Here is a 17,804-nt window from a genome sequence, read left to right on the forward strand (position 1 = left end):
GGAAAACAAAAAGATATTTACATTACGATTCATAACAGTAGCAAAATTACAGTTATAGAGTAGCAACGAAAATAATTTTATGGTTGAGGGTCACCACAACATGAGGAACTGTATTAAGGGGTCGCGGCATTAGGAAGGTTGAGAACCGCTGCTCTAGAGATTAAGACTATTCTACCCTTAAGGCACAGATTTCGAATCATCCTATTACATCCTATCACTTTGAGCTGTTTGCTCTAAAGTAATTGAAACACAATCAAGTACTTTTTTTAAAAAGCTTTCTATTATGCTGTGGGATTTAAACTAAGAATTATAACCAAAAGCTGATCTTAAGAACTGATACTTTAAAGAAGTAAGTAGTTTATTGATTTCTCAAAATATCCACACAAGGAACCACTGATTTATAAACATCTAGAAATACACATTAAAATACAATGTAGATATATATGAGATAAAATTCTTTTTGCTTTTTTTTTTTCTTTAACACACGGTTGATGTCATCTGTGCCTAGTCTTGGTCTTATAATTTCAAACTCAGTGTTCACCATTGACACCGATGACAAAGTAAGAAAAGTCCTTTACTAAATAAGCTTAAAGGTGTGAGGTACTAAACCATACTAGAAATTTAAATCACCAAGCCAAGTAATAAACCTCATGACAACACATTAGTATATTTATTAATATAAGTAAGAGGACATTTTAGAAAATTTATATAAAGTTAGGTCAAAAGAATATTGTTTGAGGGCCGGCCGAGTGGCGCGTTGGTTAAAAGCTGGCTTGGGACACCAGCTCTGAGCAGCAGGGCCCCAGTTCGGATCCCACATATGAGGGCCAGTAACACTGCCCTCTACAGCTAAGATGCTGAACAACAACTCGACCTGGAGCTGGGCTGCCGTGAGTCGCTGGCGACGGCGTAGGCTGCAGCCCCTGCTGCAGTGGGCTGCCATCAACTACTGTGTGTGGCCGGCAGCCAGCGTGAGCGACTGGCAGCTGGTGTGAGCTGCCAAGAGCCGCCGTGAGCAGCAACCAATCTGATCTGCCTCATCCGGGAAGAGGGCAATGATAATACCAACATGGGCCAGTGAAGCGACGTCCTCCACAACTAGACTGAAGAACAAAAGGACAGCTACTTGTCTGTTCCCCTTCCCCTGATTCCCCAGCACTGTTCCCCTCCCCCAATTGCCCAATAAAAATCTTTAAAAAAAAATATATATATATTGTTTGAAATTAAACATAGAATTTCCAGATTAGCCAATTAGGCTCAGGCATGACTGAGATCAACCAAAACTGTCAGCTGTAAATTATCTCATACAGAAATTTTATTGTGTTGCGGGAGTCTCTAAATATGTTTTTGTTCATATACTTTGAATGGCTGAAAAGGAAAGACATAATTTTTTTTCTTTGTTTTGAATTACAACAATGTACCTTGGAAACACAGCAATTTAATCAAAGAATAAAATAATTATCATTAATACCTGTTTTCTCAATAAAAGGATCATATGAAATATGTAACATAATTAGATTCACTTATCTTTAAAGAGATATGATTTTAAAAAGGCATTTAATTATATTTCCTAAAAGTTTCAAATAACATTTATGTTTCAAATAAACATTTACAAAAACACACACAATAAGAAGCATGGCAAGAGACTCGGGTCATAATTGAACCGTGCAATTCATTCATTAAAGCATGGCATAGTGCTCTTGTTCTAAATCCAAAACCAAAATGGTGTTCTTAGAGTGCCACCTGCTGGAAAAGCATGCCTCTCTTTGTTGAGAAAGAAAAAAAAAAAAAAGGGTAGTGAAAAATTCCTTTCAGAAATTACCAATATTTGTTTTATTCTCAGCCAAAGAACTTGCTGGAATGTTGTTATTTTGGATCTGAGATTTGAAAGCTAAAAAAATTCAGTTATTTAAAACAACAGTTCCTATTTGTTTCTTTGAATATTATAATTACAAAAGAAATACCTCTGGAAACAGCATTCAAGTAAAAAAATGTTTTTATTGAATTATTCAGATCAAAACTATTTAACTATATTAGCTCATCATTTATGAGCCAAATATGCTAGTTCTAAATGAACACAGGCAATAATCTATGTACTTCTGTATATGGACTTAAGAAAAAAATATATGAAAGTAATAATCTCATGACTGGAAACTAAGCTGCCTTTCCTCTCCTCCTGTGAGAAGGTGAACATAATAAAGGCTGCATTAGGTTGAGGAAAGCACAGACCTGGTTCCTAACCCACATTGCTCCTTATTGCCTGTGTCACCTTGGGTCATTTACCTAACCTGAGTCTCTCTTTTCTTATCTTTAAAATGAGGATAAGAGCTCTCTCTCAAGGCTGTTATAAAGACCAAACTAGATAAAATATTTGAAGCTCCTAATATGGTACCTAAAACACATATATACTTGAAACTACAGTAAAACCTTGGATTGCAAGTAATGTAGTTTGCGAGTGTTCTGCAAGATGAATAAACATTTGTAATACATTTTAACATGGTAAACGACCAATGTCTGGAATATGAGTAGTTTGTTTCTGGAACGAATTATGCTCGCAAACCAAGGTATTACTGTACTCTTTTTATTTTCCCTTCCATAGCTGTCTCTTGAGGAGAAAGGGGGAGACAGACAGCTACTATTCTAGGGGAAAATGAGGCACCTCCATCATTCAATCAGTTTTATGGAGTTAAAATGACAGTTTATAATCTGCCATCCTTCAGGTAAGATATTTATTATAGTAAAATAAAACAGGCTTTAAGTCCCTTTAAGCATTACCACAAAATCCTGGTACAGAGTAGGCATTCCAGAAATATGTGTTGAATGCTTAGGTGACTGCAGGATAAGTTAAGCCTGTAGCCATACAGAGGAACTCAAGGAACGAACGTACATCCTTCTATGTTGTACCAGGCTAGTACTTATTAGCTATATTCTTAGGCCAAAACAATAAGATGTTATAACAGGAAACTATTAGAAAATTAAAACTACGTATGACTCCCTTGACACTTTAATTACTTTCTATCTCCTGGAGGGAAAGAAAAGAAATTATTAACTGCCTTTTTTTTTTTTTTTGGTTAAAGGAGCAATTATACAAATTTTGTGTGTCTTCTTTTATTAATACTTCACAAGTATCAACACTCTCATCAGCTCAAATGACAATCTACTGTTGATTTACATTTCTAAATCAAATGTCTGTGAAATCAAGGGGCCTGGAACTTTCATTTGGATCTATAGAGAGAGCATTCTAATCACTGTTGCCAGGAGGCTTTACAGAAAGTACAGTTTCATATACTTAATGGAATTAATCTCAAGCCAGTTCAGTAAACTTCCGGAAGTATAAACTTTCTAATCAGAAATCCCCGGACCACAGAAAATGATAAGATCCTCACTAAACCTTTTAAAGCACCAAGAAGAAAAATGTGGGTTCACTGAGTAGACCTTTAAGCCCCTTTAGAACTCTGAGATCCTTTGACTTCACCAGGAATAAAAATTTTTTCAAGACCCAAGATGTTTTTAGGCTTAACCTAGATCTTAGGGCCCCCTTATTAAAACTGAATTTTCAGGAAAAAAAACTTCAGAATTCTTAGAACTATCAGTAATTCAAGGATCAATTGCAATTTAATTATTCATTCATTCACTCTCTCAACAAATGTTGATGGAGGGCCTGCTACATGTCAGGCGCTGCTCTTAGTGCTTGGACCACAACACTGAACAAAACAAAGATTCCAGCCTCCACGGGGAGATGGACAATAAATAATAAACATAATAATTCATAAATCATGTAGTAAGTTAGAAGGTGATTGATACTACAAATAAGAAAAGGAGGACTAAGAGTGCCAGGAAGGCAAAGGCAGGTATCAATTTTAAATATAATGTAAGACTCATTATAAAAGTCATATTCGAGAAAAGACTTCAAGGAAGCAAAGACATTCATTAGCTCTGCAGATGTCTGGAGGGGCAATATTTCAGGAGGAGGATCCAGTCAGCACTAAGGCTCTGGCGTAGAGTGTGTTTGACATGTGTGATTAAAAAGAAATAAATAAAGCAAGCCAGTGTGGCTAGGATAAAGTGGAAAGTTATAAGGACGGAGACACGAAGGATAGAGTGAGCGGATCAAGAACTTCCTGTGCAATGAAACCATTGCTAGGTCCCCATATAAAAGCATTTCTCCCCTGGACACTCAGCAAAATGAAAAGTTGGGAAGCAAACTTGTGATTAGTTTATTAGGTGAATTGGCGAGAAGTGTTATTCTCATTTTCACTCCTTACCTCCTAAGCCCATGTACTCTGTCAATGGGAAAAGCCATATACTCAGAGCTGGTTGAGAACATCGGCTATGTATCCTCTAGAACTGCACCCCAAACTCACAAACTATTTTCTTCCGGCTGGTAGAACAATTGAGTCTTCAACATGAGACATCCCACGTTTTATAAGGTCAGTGCTCACATTAGGACCTGTAAATCTCACGAGTGTCAGTCAATTGCCTCATTTCCCTTGTAATGTGAGTTCTTTAGCAGAAGCAATGTTGTGTGGAAACTGTGACAATAAGTCATTCAGCAAGTCAACGAATGACAGTGTTGGTAGAGGCCTGGGACAAGAAAGAAAAAGTCCATCTGCTGCAGACAAATCACTGCCCCTTTGATGTAGAAAGAGGCCCAATGTATTTAGTTTCTTCTAAATGGTTGCCTGTTCCCTTCAGGTGTGGTGCTGTATCAGAAGCGTTAAGTTAGTTTCTGCTGTTGGCAGCTTGGGCGCTCAGCAGTGTTGGTAAAGGGTCGCCAATAATGACAAGTCCTTCCATAATTCCCATCGCTGCCATCATAGCTTCTTTGTTGGTGGCTACAGTGACCATGTATCCAGTTTGATGAGGAGAGTTCTGTTGTATGCTTGCTTCACTGGTTTATTTATTAATTGCTTAAACTCTCAAAAGCACCCCAGGATGGACAATACTATTATTGATCATTCTATTCATATTATTCAATATGATTACTGATAGCTCACTGTGCATACACTGGCATATGCCAGGTGACATTCGTAAAATAGGTCAACTGGCCAACTATATTATCAAGTGTCTCTTTTTACAGTGCTATCCCTTATGAAACGTTTACATGGAGCACAAATATACTCATATTATAGTCTGTTCTGTGATCCTTTATACCTCTGTCCCAGACAGCCTTGTTACCACACTTTCAATCTTGTTGCTTCCAAGTCCTTGATATGCAGCCAAACTGTTCACTACTGACCATGATCAATGTGGAACCACACTTCTGACCATCTCTCTTTCTAAGCAAGGTTAAAAAACACAATATATTCATTGAAGGTGCGCCCACTAGAAGGATAACCTTCCTCCTGCCCTTTTGGGCCACCCCTAAGTGGGGCTGTAATGGCCATTTCTGGATGGTGCAAGCATATTTTGCAGAAATATCTGTAAACCAATTTCTAATTTATTTAAGACAAATCAAGGATTTTCTGGCATTTCAACTTCAGTTAGGTAGGCCATTATGGAAGCCAGGTTTTGGTGGAAAAAGCAAATAAACAGGACCATTCACATCTCCTTGACTAGCACATTGAAACCAGTATCTCTAGTAAGTGCACGCACAGCAATACATTTGACTGCATGTAACTTAGGTTCTTTCCTCCTTAGATGGACATTACAGTACACTGCCTTCCATACTGCTCAGGCTTCTGACAAGGGGAGGTCTGCAGTGTGAGGATCAAGGTACCCAGAGTCAATCAAATCACCATCCCGCTTCTTACCAATAAATAAACTACCTTTAACATAAATCTGACAAGGCTGTGAATTAAATACACTGTAACTTGGCAAACCATTGGATCAGACTGTATCACTCACTGGTTTCTGGTTATGTCATATTTGTATGAGACATAAGAGGCTCTTCGAGGGCCATCACTGAAGCTCCTTAGTCCTCTGATCATGTCTTGAGAATCTAAACCCTGAATTATGCCAATTTCTTTCTTTAATTTCTCCAGTGTTTTAGAAAAAAAATCAGCCCATCTCACAGCCCTCATATTTCAAATTCCTACTATATTGACCTATTATTTGGTCCACCAAAGCATGGCCTATAAAATAGACTCTTCATTACAGGAGACCAGAGCATAATTTAGGTAAGTGATTTTTGCACTGCATGCCAGGTGACACCAGTGTTCCATTTTCAAATGGTAACTAGATTTTTCACTACCCTAAAAACCCAACGGGTCATATAAACATTACTAGGTCCCATCTTTGAAGTTCTGGCATCTTTAGTCTTAGTTCAGTGCAGAATCCTTCTAGGTACATCAAGCAAAAATGAGATTTAACATAGGGAATTAAGTGACTACAAAATCACTGGAAGGCCTGGGCTTCCAGAAGAGATTCTAAACTGTGGAACTGATTTTCCAGGAGGGTTACTGCCATGGCTCCAATCAGGACAAAAGGATCCCACCACTGGACGACTGCATTCAAGAACACATCGTGGTGGCTGTTATTCTAGGGATCAGAGAGTGGGATCAGGAAGCCACCATCATCACCACCTCTAAACACCCATAAAATTGGTGATCAGACACCATCATCACCACCTCTAAACACCCATAAAATTGGTGATCAGACATTAAAGCCCTGTTGGAAAAGAAAAAAAAAGTCACGTGTCCATGATCTAGCTTGACAGCAAAAGTAGCTAAAATGGCAAGAAGACAGATGCTGTTTCACTTATCCCTTCCTAATCCCAAATCAGTGCATCTAATCATCGCAATCTGATTCACTTTCAGAAACATAGATGTTGAGGTGTCAGGGAGATGAGGTTTTTAGGTTTCCAGTTCACTAGAAAAAGGTGAGATGCTTGGTGCCATGTGATCATATTTACTACAGTAGAGGCAAAAAGAAAAATAATGTTTTTGGCTTAAGCAACAGGGCGAACGGTGTTTATATTTACTGAGATGAAGTTAGACTATAAGAGGAAAAGGCTTGGGGGGAAATTCAGAAGTGCCTTTTCTACCTTGTCTGGAATACAAAAGAAGACTTGTGTAGGTCAAAAGTCAAGTTTGGGTATGTGCAGTATACATGACGGAAGATTATCCAGTTCTTTCACCTCCAACTGGTGGGCAATTAACTGGCCTCATCTTGCAGGGGGGGGGGGCATACAAGAGAGTCCCAAGAAAATTTTTCAAGTGACTGTAAAGAGAAGAGGCTAACATCTTCCTTCCCAACTGGAAGTCCGGTCTGTCATCAGGTGCACTGACCTACTCCAATGCTATCAGAGCAAGAAAAGAACCCTGGGAGAAAGAGCATGGTATGGTGGGGTGACCAGGTGAAGGAGGGGGCAAGGGACTTGTGCTCGAGGTTACTAAGAGGTACAGAAGATGGATCCCACCTTGCTGCAGACCCTAGATGAAATTAAGAGCTACAAATATGTGAAACACTGCTGTAGCGTGGGGCCAAAGATACACTTGAGAAGAAAGTGGTAAAAGCCATCACTGGTAAGTCAGCTTGAAGATGCAGCCAAATCTCACAGGGGATGACCAAATGTACGGGAGATATTCAAGATAAAGTCCCTCAGCAGACAGAGCGTGTTGGGGTCTTTACCTGTCCACACTGAGCCCATCTGTGAACTTCACATGTTCACAATTGTTCAAAAGCTAGACTAGTTGTGATGACAAATAGCAAAGGCACAGTGTATGGACACGGCTGACAGAAGGTTGTCCATCTTACGACCACTGACAAAAGGAACAGCCATTTTGGTTGGGTCAGATACATCAGTAAATGCCCTCTTACTTTCGTTCTCTCTCTCTCTCTCTCTCTCTCTCTCTCTCTCTCTCTCTCTCTCTCTCTCTCTCTCCCCCTAACTTCCTCCCTCCTTCTCTTCACCTTCCTGCCCCAGCACCTGGTGACAAGCACAGGAAGGACACAGGAAGGACAGAAGCAGTGGGGGTGGGGAAGAGCAGTCCCCTCACCTCCTCACCTCTGGATCCTCAGGTTTACCTGCTCTGTGGGGGAGGAGACGAGCTTTGAGAACATGCGATTGAGGTTTTTGAAACAGGTACAGATACTCCTCATAGGCAAAAATATCTTAATAAACAAAAGTGACAAAAGTTCTGGAATTAGATTGAAAGGTCAATAAGGGAGCTTTACCAAGTGAGAAGGGAGCTTTGGTCAGGCACAGTTGGGAACAGGTACCAAAACATAAAATTATTTCATATATATACCGCAAGGAACCAAGAAGACACCTCAATCAAGCCAGTTAAACTAACAATATCATTTACAATCTACTTTTAACCGCCGAGTCTTTTCTTTTGGCATAGTTCTAACAGAACCTTTATTAGAAATCCCTAAGACTGAAAGTTATGGCTTTTTGTACCAAGCCTTTAGTCCAGTGGCCTCTACCACTTTGGTCATCTCATTAGCCTTCCTGAGAGAATACGGATTTACATTTATTTTCAAAGTCTGAGAGAGATGGGCAAAAGCTGTTCAGAATACTAACATATAGAGAAAAAGAAAATGTAAAGCCAGTTGAGAAAGATAATCAAGTCTTATAGCAAACATAAATAAGGTGTCACCCAAAGAAAACTGCTTATTCAAGAATGAGGGCAAGTAATGTTTTGTTTTGTTTTGTTTTTAATTAAACAGTTTTATAGAATTGAAAATCTATCTCCTTTATTTACTAGTCCCAGCACAACTGTTCTTTTCTGGACATTGAAAAATCTATAAAATTGCCTTAGCAATGTGGGATTTTGAAAAGTATTTCAATCTAATACCAAAATAAGAAATTATTATTTTTTAAAAAAATTATATTAAATAGGGGAACACAAACATCTACCATTTGTTTTTTGGGGGCAACAAAAAAATTCTACTTCATCCCCTTCCAAATAAAAAAATATATAATATATGTTATGAGGGTTTTGCCCTGTTGAAGGGAAACAATATATGAAAGACTAAATTTATAAAATCAATTAGAAATGATTAAATGTGTTACAAAGTGACTTACCAATAAGCTCTTTAAATAGGGAATACCAGTGTGATTTATAAAATTTTGGTTTATTCAGAAATTTGTTTCATGTATTATTATATAAAATGAAGTAAACTTATTAAATAAACAAACCCATGTCCATCTTTCTGAATATTTCCCTATCAAATCATAGTTGATGCTGATATAGTATTATCAGTGTTTAGGATTATAATCACAACTTTCAAAGTTTAAATAAGAAAAATATGCATATTTCTGTTTTAGGGTAGGAAAATTTGAAGATAATATTCTTCCTACCTTACAGTATTGCACTGGATCAAAACACCAGTGAAGAAGTTTATATTCATTTAATGACATAATTTAATAATTAATATTTCTTCTATTTTAATCTTAACTTTCAAAAACACACAAACCATGCTTTGCAGGCAGTAAATATCTTTTAAATTGAACAAAAATCATACCTTTTGCAGTTTTACTGGTTTTTATTAAATTCCCTCCTTAACCTAAATTGTACGTTCTCCTCCACAGTATTTGTGTATTGATTGCTTGATTGATTGCATTTTGTTTGTATTTATTGGGCTCTTTAGATCTATTTATCTTTGCAACTCTTTTTTTTTTTTTTTGAGGTCCCTACAGAGAAAGTCGTTGCTGGAGTGGTTGGCATGCGGACAGGTTTCTATCACAGCACATGTCAGCGGTGGTATAGCCCGTAACCAAGGGCCATAGACTAGATGGGGCACCAAGTGCTGACCACAGCATCTTCCTATCAGAGCACATGGTAAGGACCATGACTACACCTAGATGTCATTAAATAATTCAAATTCAATTTGCACCTCAAGAAGTAATCAGGGCAAAATATGTATTTTGCTTTTGATATTCCTTGCTCCTAGAAGCCTAAAATAATATCTGAAAAGGGAATGTATGTGGGAAAAAGACAATGGCCTATTTGGATCGTTTTAAGAACAAAAATCATGTCATTTCAACTAAAGAATCACATTCTCGGATTTTTACTTACTTGTATGACACTTTTCATTATATCTCTCCATGTTTTATCCACAGTTGTAAATCGTCTGCCTTCCTCAGGCATTTGAGACATAATGTCCGGAGAGCTGAAAATGGGCTCCAAGTACAGCCACGTGGCTTGGACCTTGAGCCACTCATCCAGAATCTCCTGAAGCAGCAGGAGCTTCTCCTCCCATTCTCTGAGAAGCAAAACACAGTGACTCTTATCAACAGCTAACCAGGCAACATTTCAGGTGACAAAACTCAAAATCATGACTAGACTGTCAACCTTGTATGCAATGTTCTTATTCCAATTTCCGTTCACCTGTTTTCATTCAAAGACAAATCATAGACTTGTTCTATAAAATCTGTTTTGAAATAATAGCATCAACATTTATGCTTATATAGATGTACATGTTAAGATATACCTATCTGTAAATGAGCTGGTTTCCACATATGTCATAACAATAAGCCTTTCTGCAATCCAATTCCATGGTTAGAGGGTACAAATTGAGAAATGAGATTTTGGAGACAGTAGGAGCATTCTCAATGAAGAGCACTTTGAACTTCCTAGGAAACGTCGTTATATCCAAGGCTCATTTCCTTTAACATTCTTGTTTTTTTTTTCTAATTGGGCCCATAAAGGCAATATTTCCACAACAAAATATTTAAATTCATAAGATGTAACTGGCATTTAAAGAAAAATCTACATAATCTTAAATATATTAGTGTGGCATTCATGAGAAGGAAGCATTTGAGATAGTATAATAGTTTATCAATTCATTTCTAAACATATAGAACAAAAATGACTTTATTTCTTCAAGAATAAATATTATAATTACACCATAAACTAACAATTTTACAAGCACAGTTCTAAGGTTTCGGTATGTATATGCTGTATCCTCATATATTTACTAATGGGGAGACTAAGTAAGACACAAAGAGGTAAGTACCAGGTTCAAGTTCACACAACTAATAACCAATACAGCCAGATTTGAACCCAGACAGTTGTAACCACTATGCTTTAAGAAATAACATAGCCATAAAGAAGAACGATTGGCTAATGGCAACAGAACTTAGAGATGGGATAGCTTTATGTGTATAATAACACATTACACATCACTTATAAGTGGTGATCTATAATTTCAGATTGTTAAAACCAAGAAATGTAAAAAGTTCTAAAATTCATCAGGCATTTTCAAATGCCTTTCTAAAATACTTCCCTTTCAATGCTTATCAATGAATTTGTTTAATCTCTTTACACAAGAAGAAAGAGACACCTCTGCTTCCCTCTGGTGCTCTTCTTTTTTCTCTAATCCCTATCTGGGGCAGAAAAGTTCCCACTGGCTAATGACCTCTTGCATAGCCCTTAAAAATAGAATCTAGGTATACCACTGTCAGAGTGTTTAAAAAATGAGTCTTGATGAGCACGTTGGAGCAAGCTGGGCAGGGGGCAGAGCGATCACACAGAGAGACCGAGCCAGAGCGCGCTCAAGTTAGGGTAAGGCATCAATAATCAGAGGCAGGTACTACCAAGCAGTTAGCTTCCCCTTGCCATGCAAATTCACACAGAAGATGGTAGTCTGACTTGGATTTACTCTTTTTTTAAAGGTAAAATATAAACTGCTTAATACAAATTATAGAAATTGAAAAAACAGATAGGATAAGAGTTTAATTTAATCGGCTGTGTCAAATCCCTAAAACACGAGACTAGCATCATGGTTTCATTGTTTTGCACTTATCTAGCTATCCTTCATGCACAGAGTGCAAGACTTTTAGGGATCATCTACAACAAACTAATTAGTATACGAGGTCTGACAATTAATTCGCGAACTTATTGCAATGATGTTGCTGACCTTTTTTGATATTTATGAGTTCGTACCAACTGGACAAACAGTTAACCAAGTTTACTATTTGGAAGTGCCGAAAATGCTGTGAAAAACCTAGATGACCTGAACTTTTTGCACAATTCGTGGCTCTTGCATCATGACAATGCAGCAGCTCACACAGCACTGTCTGTGGGGGAGTTTTTAGCCATTAAACAAATAACTGTATTGGAACACCCTCCCTATTCACCTGATCTGGCCCCCAATGACTTCTTTACCTGAAGATAAAGAACTATTTATCTTCTATTTCTCAGGACATCAAGGGTAATATGATAACAGCTCTGATGGCCATTGCAGACAAAGTTCCAAAATTGCTTTGAAAGGTGGACTAGGCGCTGGCATCGGTGCATAGCTTCCCAAGGGAAGTGCTTCAAAAGTGACCGTAGTGACATTCAGCAATGAGGTATGTAGTACTTTTTCTAGGATGAGTTTGCAAACTTAATTGTCAGACCTCGTATATGGGAAATGATATTATCTTCAGTTTTATAGTTTATGCATTCTATAAACTGTTCATGGACACGAAATCATTTTTGAGAGTCAGATATGTAATACCAGATGGCAGGCAATACAAATAAATATCTGGATGCTGACTGTTCACTACCTTTGTTATGACTATAGATCATAGCAAAGGGATCAGTACTCTTTCAAAAGCAATGAAGGTTACCATTCCTTACAATGAACTATTTAAAATATTAAGTATGAAATGCAAAATCAATTTCAAAAAGAAAAACTGTACATTACATACAAGTGATGATTTTGTTAACAAAACAAGTTTTGGTTTTGGTAACATAGTATAAACACTGTCATATAAATTCACTTTACCTCATTTGTTTTTCATAAGGCTTAATGAAAGGAGATCCTCTCATTGTTTGTGTCTTAATAATGTGGTCATCCAACAACATCTGAATTTCATCAACTGATGACAAAATAAATGTCCCAGATTCTCTATAAGAGAGAATGACAAACTCCATTGTATCCCACTCATTAATCATCTTCTCCAGGGCCTTTTCGAGAGAATATTCTTTGCTAGCTGCTTCACTAATAGTTTCAAATCTATCTAAATATGGTTCCAGGTTCATGTCTATAAAAGAAAAGATGGTAGAGTCATCTCTTGGCTGCAGGGGGTAACCAACAATGTTGGACATGGCCTCCCAGTGCCTGGGGCGCAAACCAGGATTACAGATCACTTGAATGAGAGGAATGTGCTGCTTGAAATCTTCCACCTTTGCTCTTACTTTTTTTGTCATTGACAATGCATTTGGAGAATCATGGAAGGTTTTCTCCAGTTTATATAGTCCTCTCCAGTAATTGCCAACATCTGTTTCTACTTGGTCTGGATTCACCTTGTTGTACGGTCCTTCTGTCCATCCTTTATATTTACTGCTAAATTCAACAGCAGTTTCATAGAGACGAAGATAAGGGTTCAACCCATCTTGGATTTTTTTACGTTGAGGATATACTGATAGTAGCCAACCAAATGCCTCCTCTTCAGCGTTAAACTGCTCAATCTGAAAGAACAGGTATTAAATTTATTATTCTGAAAATGAATGATATTCAAAATTAAGTTTTGAAAAATATTTATATCAAATGTGACCCCCAACACCTTCACTAAACCCTAAGGTTACATTTAAATTAGGCCTTATCAAGAAAACTGAGCAGTAGTTTCTTTTTCCTATGTCTTTTTGATTACAGTTTCCAGAGAGCAATGACTGGATAAGTTATGTAACACAATAAAATAAAGATACATGTACAAAGAAGCCGTTGCCCATCCAGATACCCTGAGAAAATAGCTTCATTCATTAAGTAACAAGAACTCATGTATTTTTAGTATACACAGCATTGTGTTAGGTGCTGTGGAAAAAATTTTTTTTAAATATTCTATTGCAAAGTACCAACTCCAAGGAGTTAGTAATCTAGCTGAGAGGACAAGTGATAAATACTAGAAAGTTAAGTAGCATTTATTCAATAATAATATAATACAAAAGAAGAGACATCTTAGAGCAGTAGCTGTTTAATATAAAATAAAAGCCTATACCAAAAAAAAAAAATGCTATCACTCAGAGATAAGAGAGCATGCTGTGAAATAGTTTGGTCACAGGTGCTTCTGTAGAGAAGGTACAACCAGAGATGGGTCTTGAAGAAAATAGGGTAAGAAGCAAAGAAAGCATTAATTTATTCTTAGTTTAGTTGTGAAATATGTGAGGATGTCAATAATTTAGAGAAGTCTATAGAATTGAAATGTTTGAGTCCATATATAAATTATGCATGTTACTTAAAATTTCAGTGGTGTTGTTTTAAAAAAAATCTACGAAGTTTTATTTCTCTTATCTCAACATGTGTCTGCATATTTGGGATTATCATAAACTGTTTAATTACCTGATCTGACATTAAAATCTTTCAACATAAAAAAAATGGTAGAGCATCATAATACGGTCTGTTTTCATATGACCCCTTTTTACAAAAAACACAATTAAAAATGTCAAGCATTTTACATGGCAAAGGATATGGCTTTTTCCCTCCAGCTTCTTTTAATGAGGAAGTTGATTTCTGAAATGGCAATCTCGGGAACTGGCTTGATGGGAGAAAATAATGGGCCTAATTTAAAAACAGAGCCTCCAAACCTAAGCTGGCTTCTGTGAAGATGAGAAAACTAAACAGTAACCAGGTGCTATCACATGCTGCAAATGTTTAAATGACACAAAATAAAAACTGAGAAGCAGATGGAGATATGACTCTATCTTTCAAATAACAGATGAAGGCCACTGAAATGTCATCACTACCAACAGAAAACAGCAATGCTGCTCCTCCTTGAAGCACGTCTATAAAATCTATTTGTACCATTTATACTATTCTCTAATTAAATGTAGTTAAACTTTTTTTATTTGAATCTATTTCTTAAAGGTGAATACGCAATGCAAATTCAATGCTCTTTCTTTTTAACTATTGGGTTGTGGGAAAAGACATGACACATTTTTGCAACGCAAAACATAGAATACATCATGACTTTTCTGACAACCCAATAATTTGTCTCCTTTAGAATTTTTAAAATATACCTTATCTGCTGCTAAATCCAACTTTCCATTCAGTATTTGAGCCTTTTTCAGGTATCGTTGTATATCCTGAAGATCTCCAAATGAGTAAAATTCTTCTGCCTGCTTAGCATAACTCTCCAATTCCTCCACAAACCGTTCACAGCGTAACTAATAAAAAAAAAAATACATCTGTTGTTACTAATTTTAAAAGTTAAAACCCCTAAGCACCAAGAGAAAATTTAAATATATGTAAGGATTATCAGAATTATTATTATATATTTTGGCACTGGCAAAATATAAAGAAAGGGATGATCTGGAGCATAACTGGGATCTAAAATATGCAGAACTTTTAACATGTTGGATTTAAAATTAATGATTAAGATTTTTGTGATTCACAAGTTGGAAAAAGTTTAACTTTGTACTATCAATGTAAGAAGTTCTAACTAATAAAATGAGTAAGAATGTGTTAGACAGTGGTGTTCTTTAGTATGCTGAAGAATGCATGCTAACAAATGATTTAGAAGCATTTGAAAAATCTCATAACATTGAAGTACGGGACTGAAAGAAAACTTCAATTTTTAAAGGGCTGTAAAGATATCTGAGGCATTTTTACAAACAACTGGAAAAAAAACTAATATCTCTGTGTTCTGACATTCAAATATCTCTTCAATTAGCAATGCTAAAACGAAGTATTACAAGGTTATTTTTCTTGTCCCATGGGTTCCCTTTACAAGAAATGTGTAAGGTAAATATATCCAGATTTAAAAGCCTAAAAACTATAGCCTTCCCATATAAAACAGGTGTGTGTTTTTTTAATGAGAAAGGCTTATTACAAAATTGTCATTGGTAAGGCATTCCAAATGAAATAGATCTAAAAACCAGTTCTTAATAAAATATTCAAAAGTCAAATCTAGGTTATTCAAAAATAGATTTTGTATTTTATAGATTATGTAGGTTTATTTCTGTCCTTTTTTCTTTAGTTTCCTGGCAAATTTATTGCTCTGGCCCCGTGGGGGAATGACAATGAGAGGAAATAGTCCATCAACATTGTGTGTAGTTTGTAGAATAGTATACTTTGCAATAAAGTATAGATAATTCTGGGCCACCTAGCATTTTCTAAGAGTCTATTATATTGTAACTTAAGTGTCTAATACTTATTATTCATGATGTTTTCTACAAGTGTTTAAAAATTCTGAAATGGCCTAAATTTGAAAAAGAAATGTAGACTACAGTTTAAAATAAAGGGTTTTCTGTTTGTTTGTTTGTTTGTTTGTTTGTTTGTTTGTTTGTTTGTTTGTTTGAAGTCTATAAATTATTCTCCACACAACATATTCTGCCAATTAACTGTATGTGCTGTAGTGTGGTAGAACGATGCTAGGCTCGCTATCAAAGGACATCTCTACTGGCTGACCTGGAGCGAGCCTCTTCACTTGGGGAAACTTTGTTTTTTTGTTTTCATTTGTAAAATGAGACTGAAAATACTAAGTTAGTTATTCAGACAACAGCTATGGAATGCTCACAACATTCCTGTGCGTCAGGCCCTGTGCTGGCCAGTGAAATATAAATGGAAAACAGGTCAAAATCAAACAACTCTGCTGTCAAGGAGCTAACTGTCTAATGGGCAGAGAGACCTGAAAATAATAACAAAATGTTCAGACAATTAGTCCAGTGGAAATGCATGAAAAGTGCAACAGGAGCGGAGGAGAAGCACCTCCAAGGTCTCTGATGGCCTCTCAGAAGCCAGCCAAGTGTGCTACATAGACAAGCACGTGTTCGTGCAGGAGTGTCCTCTAGAGCGAACAGAAAGAAATACAAGAGGTGGGAGGCGTGGGAGAGCAGGGACTTCAGGGTTGCTTAGGGTTACTGAAAAGTCAAGAACAAGGAGTGCGGAGAGGTAGATGAGGCTGGACAGGTAGAGAGGGGAAAATTACAAACCATCTTATATGTAAGACCAAAAAAAAAAAGGTTACTTAAATGTTACGAGTGATGATTCTAGGCCCAGGACTTAGGGGAGCTTGAGCAATCATAAGGTGTGAAAGGGAGCGTTGACATTAAATGATAAAAATAAAATAACTCAAAAGGGCACTCTAAACTATATAAGATAAATGCTATTTTCACTCATGGCCATATGTGGGCAATATATTCAAATGTTTTCTCCCTTGAAAAATAAAAAAACGATGCCACATTGAGCCAGTATAGTGTGTACTATCTTCTACTAAGATTTATAGTATGAGAAAGCTAAAAATCTATGTCCTGTGAAATGGAGGAGTTACAATGCTATGTAAGAAGATAAAACTTACACATGTCCAGAAAAGGAAAATCATTTAAAATATCTATGGTGCCAACCTTAAGACCGTCTTGATATTGTTCTGTTTTCTCTTTCATGATTTTCTTGTGTTCATCGAAAATTTCTTCCATTCTTCCATACCACTGGAAAACATTATTATTGAGCCGGATGTCTGCCGGGGAAAAGTTGCTACACTCAATGAGGAAGGCGAGGCAGTTTTTAGAATCCACCAGTCTCTGTCCCAGTTCAATCATATCAACTGTCTCTACTTTCTGAATATAAGCCTGAGGGGAAACAAAAATTACAGATGGCATTTTAATGAATGGCTCATGTCAAAAACAGCCTGAGGAAATGCATTGCATAAATACGTACACGCTTGTTAGAAGCAATATAGGCTTTTGGTTCTAGATAGAGGACTGCAGAACATTTTAGTCTCATCAATCCCAAACACCTCTACTAAAATAGCAGGGGGGAAAATAAAATATACTAAACAACACATTAAAAGCACTGAAAAACCAGAGAAGAATGCTAAGTTTCTGGGAGCTATGAAGCAAGTGCTACCTGAGTGGTATCATCTATTCTGTGTGTGAGTGGGTGAATGTACAGTTGTGTATTTCTGTGTGTGTGTGTGTGTGTGTGTGTGTGTG

General features: G+C 36.8%; 1 protein-coding gene across 1 annotated transcript in view; it reads right to left on the reverse strand.

Moving 5' to 3' along the window:
* The window catches only part of DNAH7 (dynein axonemal heavy chain 7), a 235,048-nt gene that overhangs the window by 174,751 nt on the left and 42,493 nt on the right, over positions 1-17,804 (reverse strand). Inside the window, 4 exon segments of the mRNA XM_019635602.1 lie at positions 9,966-10,152; positions 12,661-13,346; positions 14,892-15,038; positions 17,217-17,441. Of these exon segments, the coding sequence (XP_019491147.1) occupies positions 9,966-10,152; positions 12,661-13,346; positions 14,892-15,038; positions 17,217-17,441 (1,245 nt within the window).

This window comes from Hipposideros armiger, unplaced genomic scaffold, assembly GCF_001890085.2.
Source record: "Hipposideros armiger isolate ML-2016 unplaced genomic scaffold, ASM189008v1 scaffold_23, whole genome shotgun sequence".
NCBI classification, from domain to species: domain Eukaryota; kingdom Metazoa; phylum Chordata; class Mammalia; order Chiroptera; family Hipposideridae; genus Hipposideros; species Hipposideros armiger.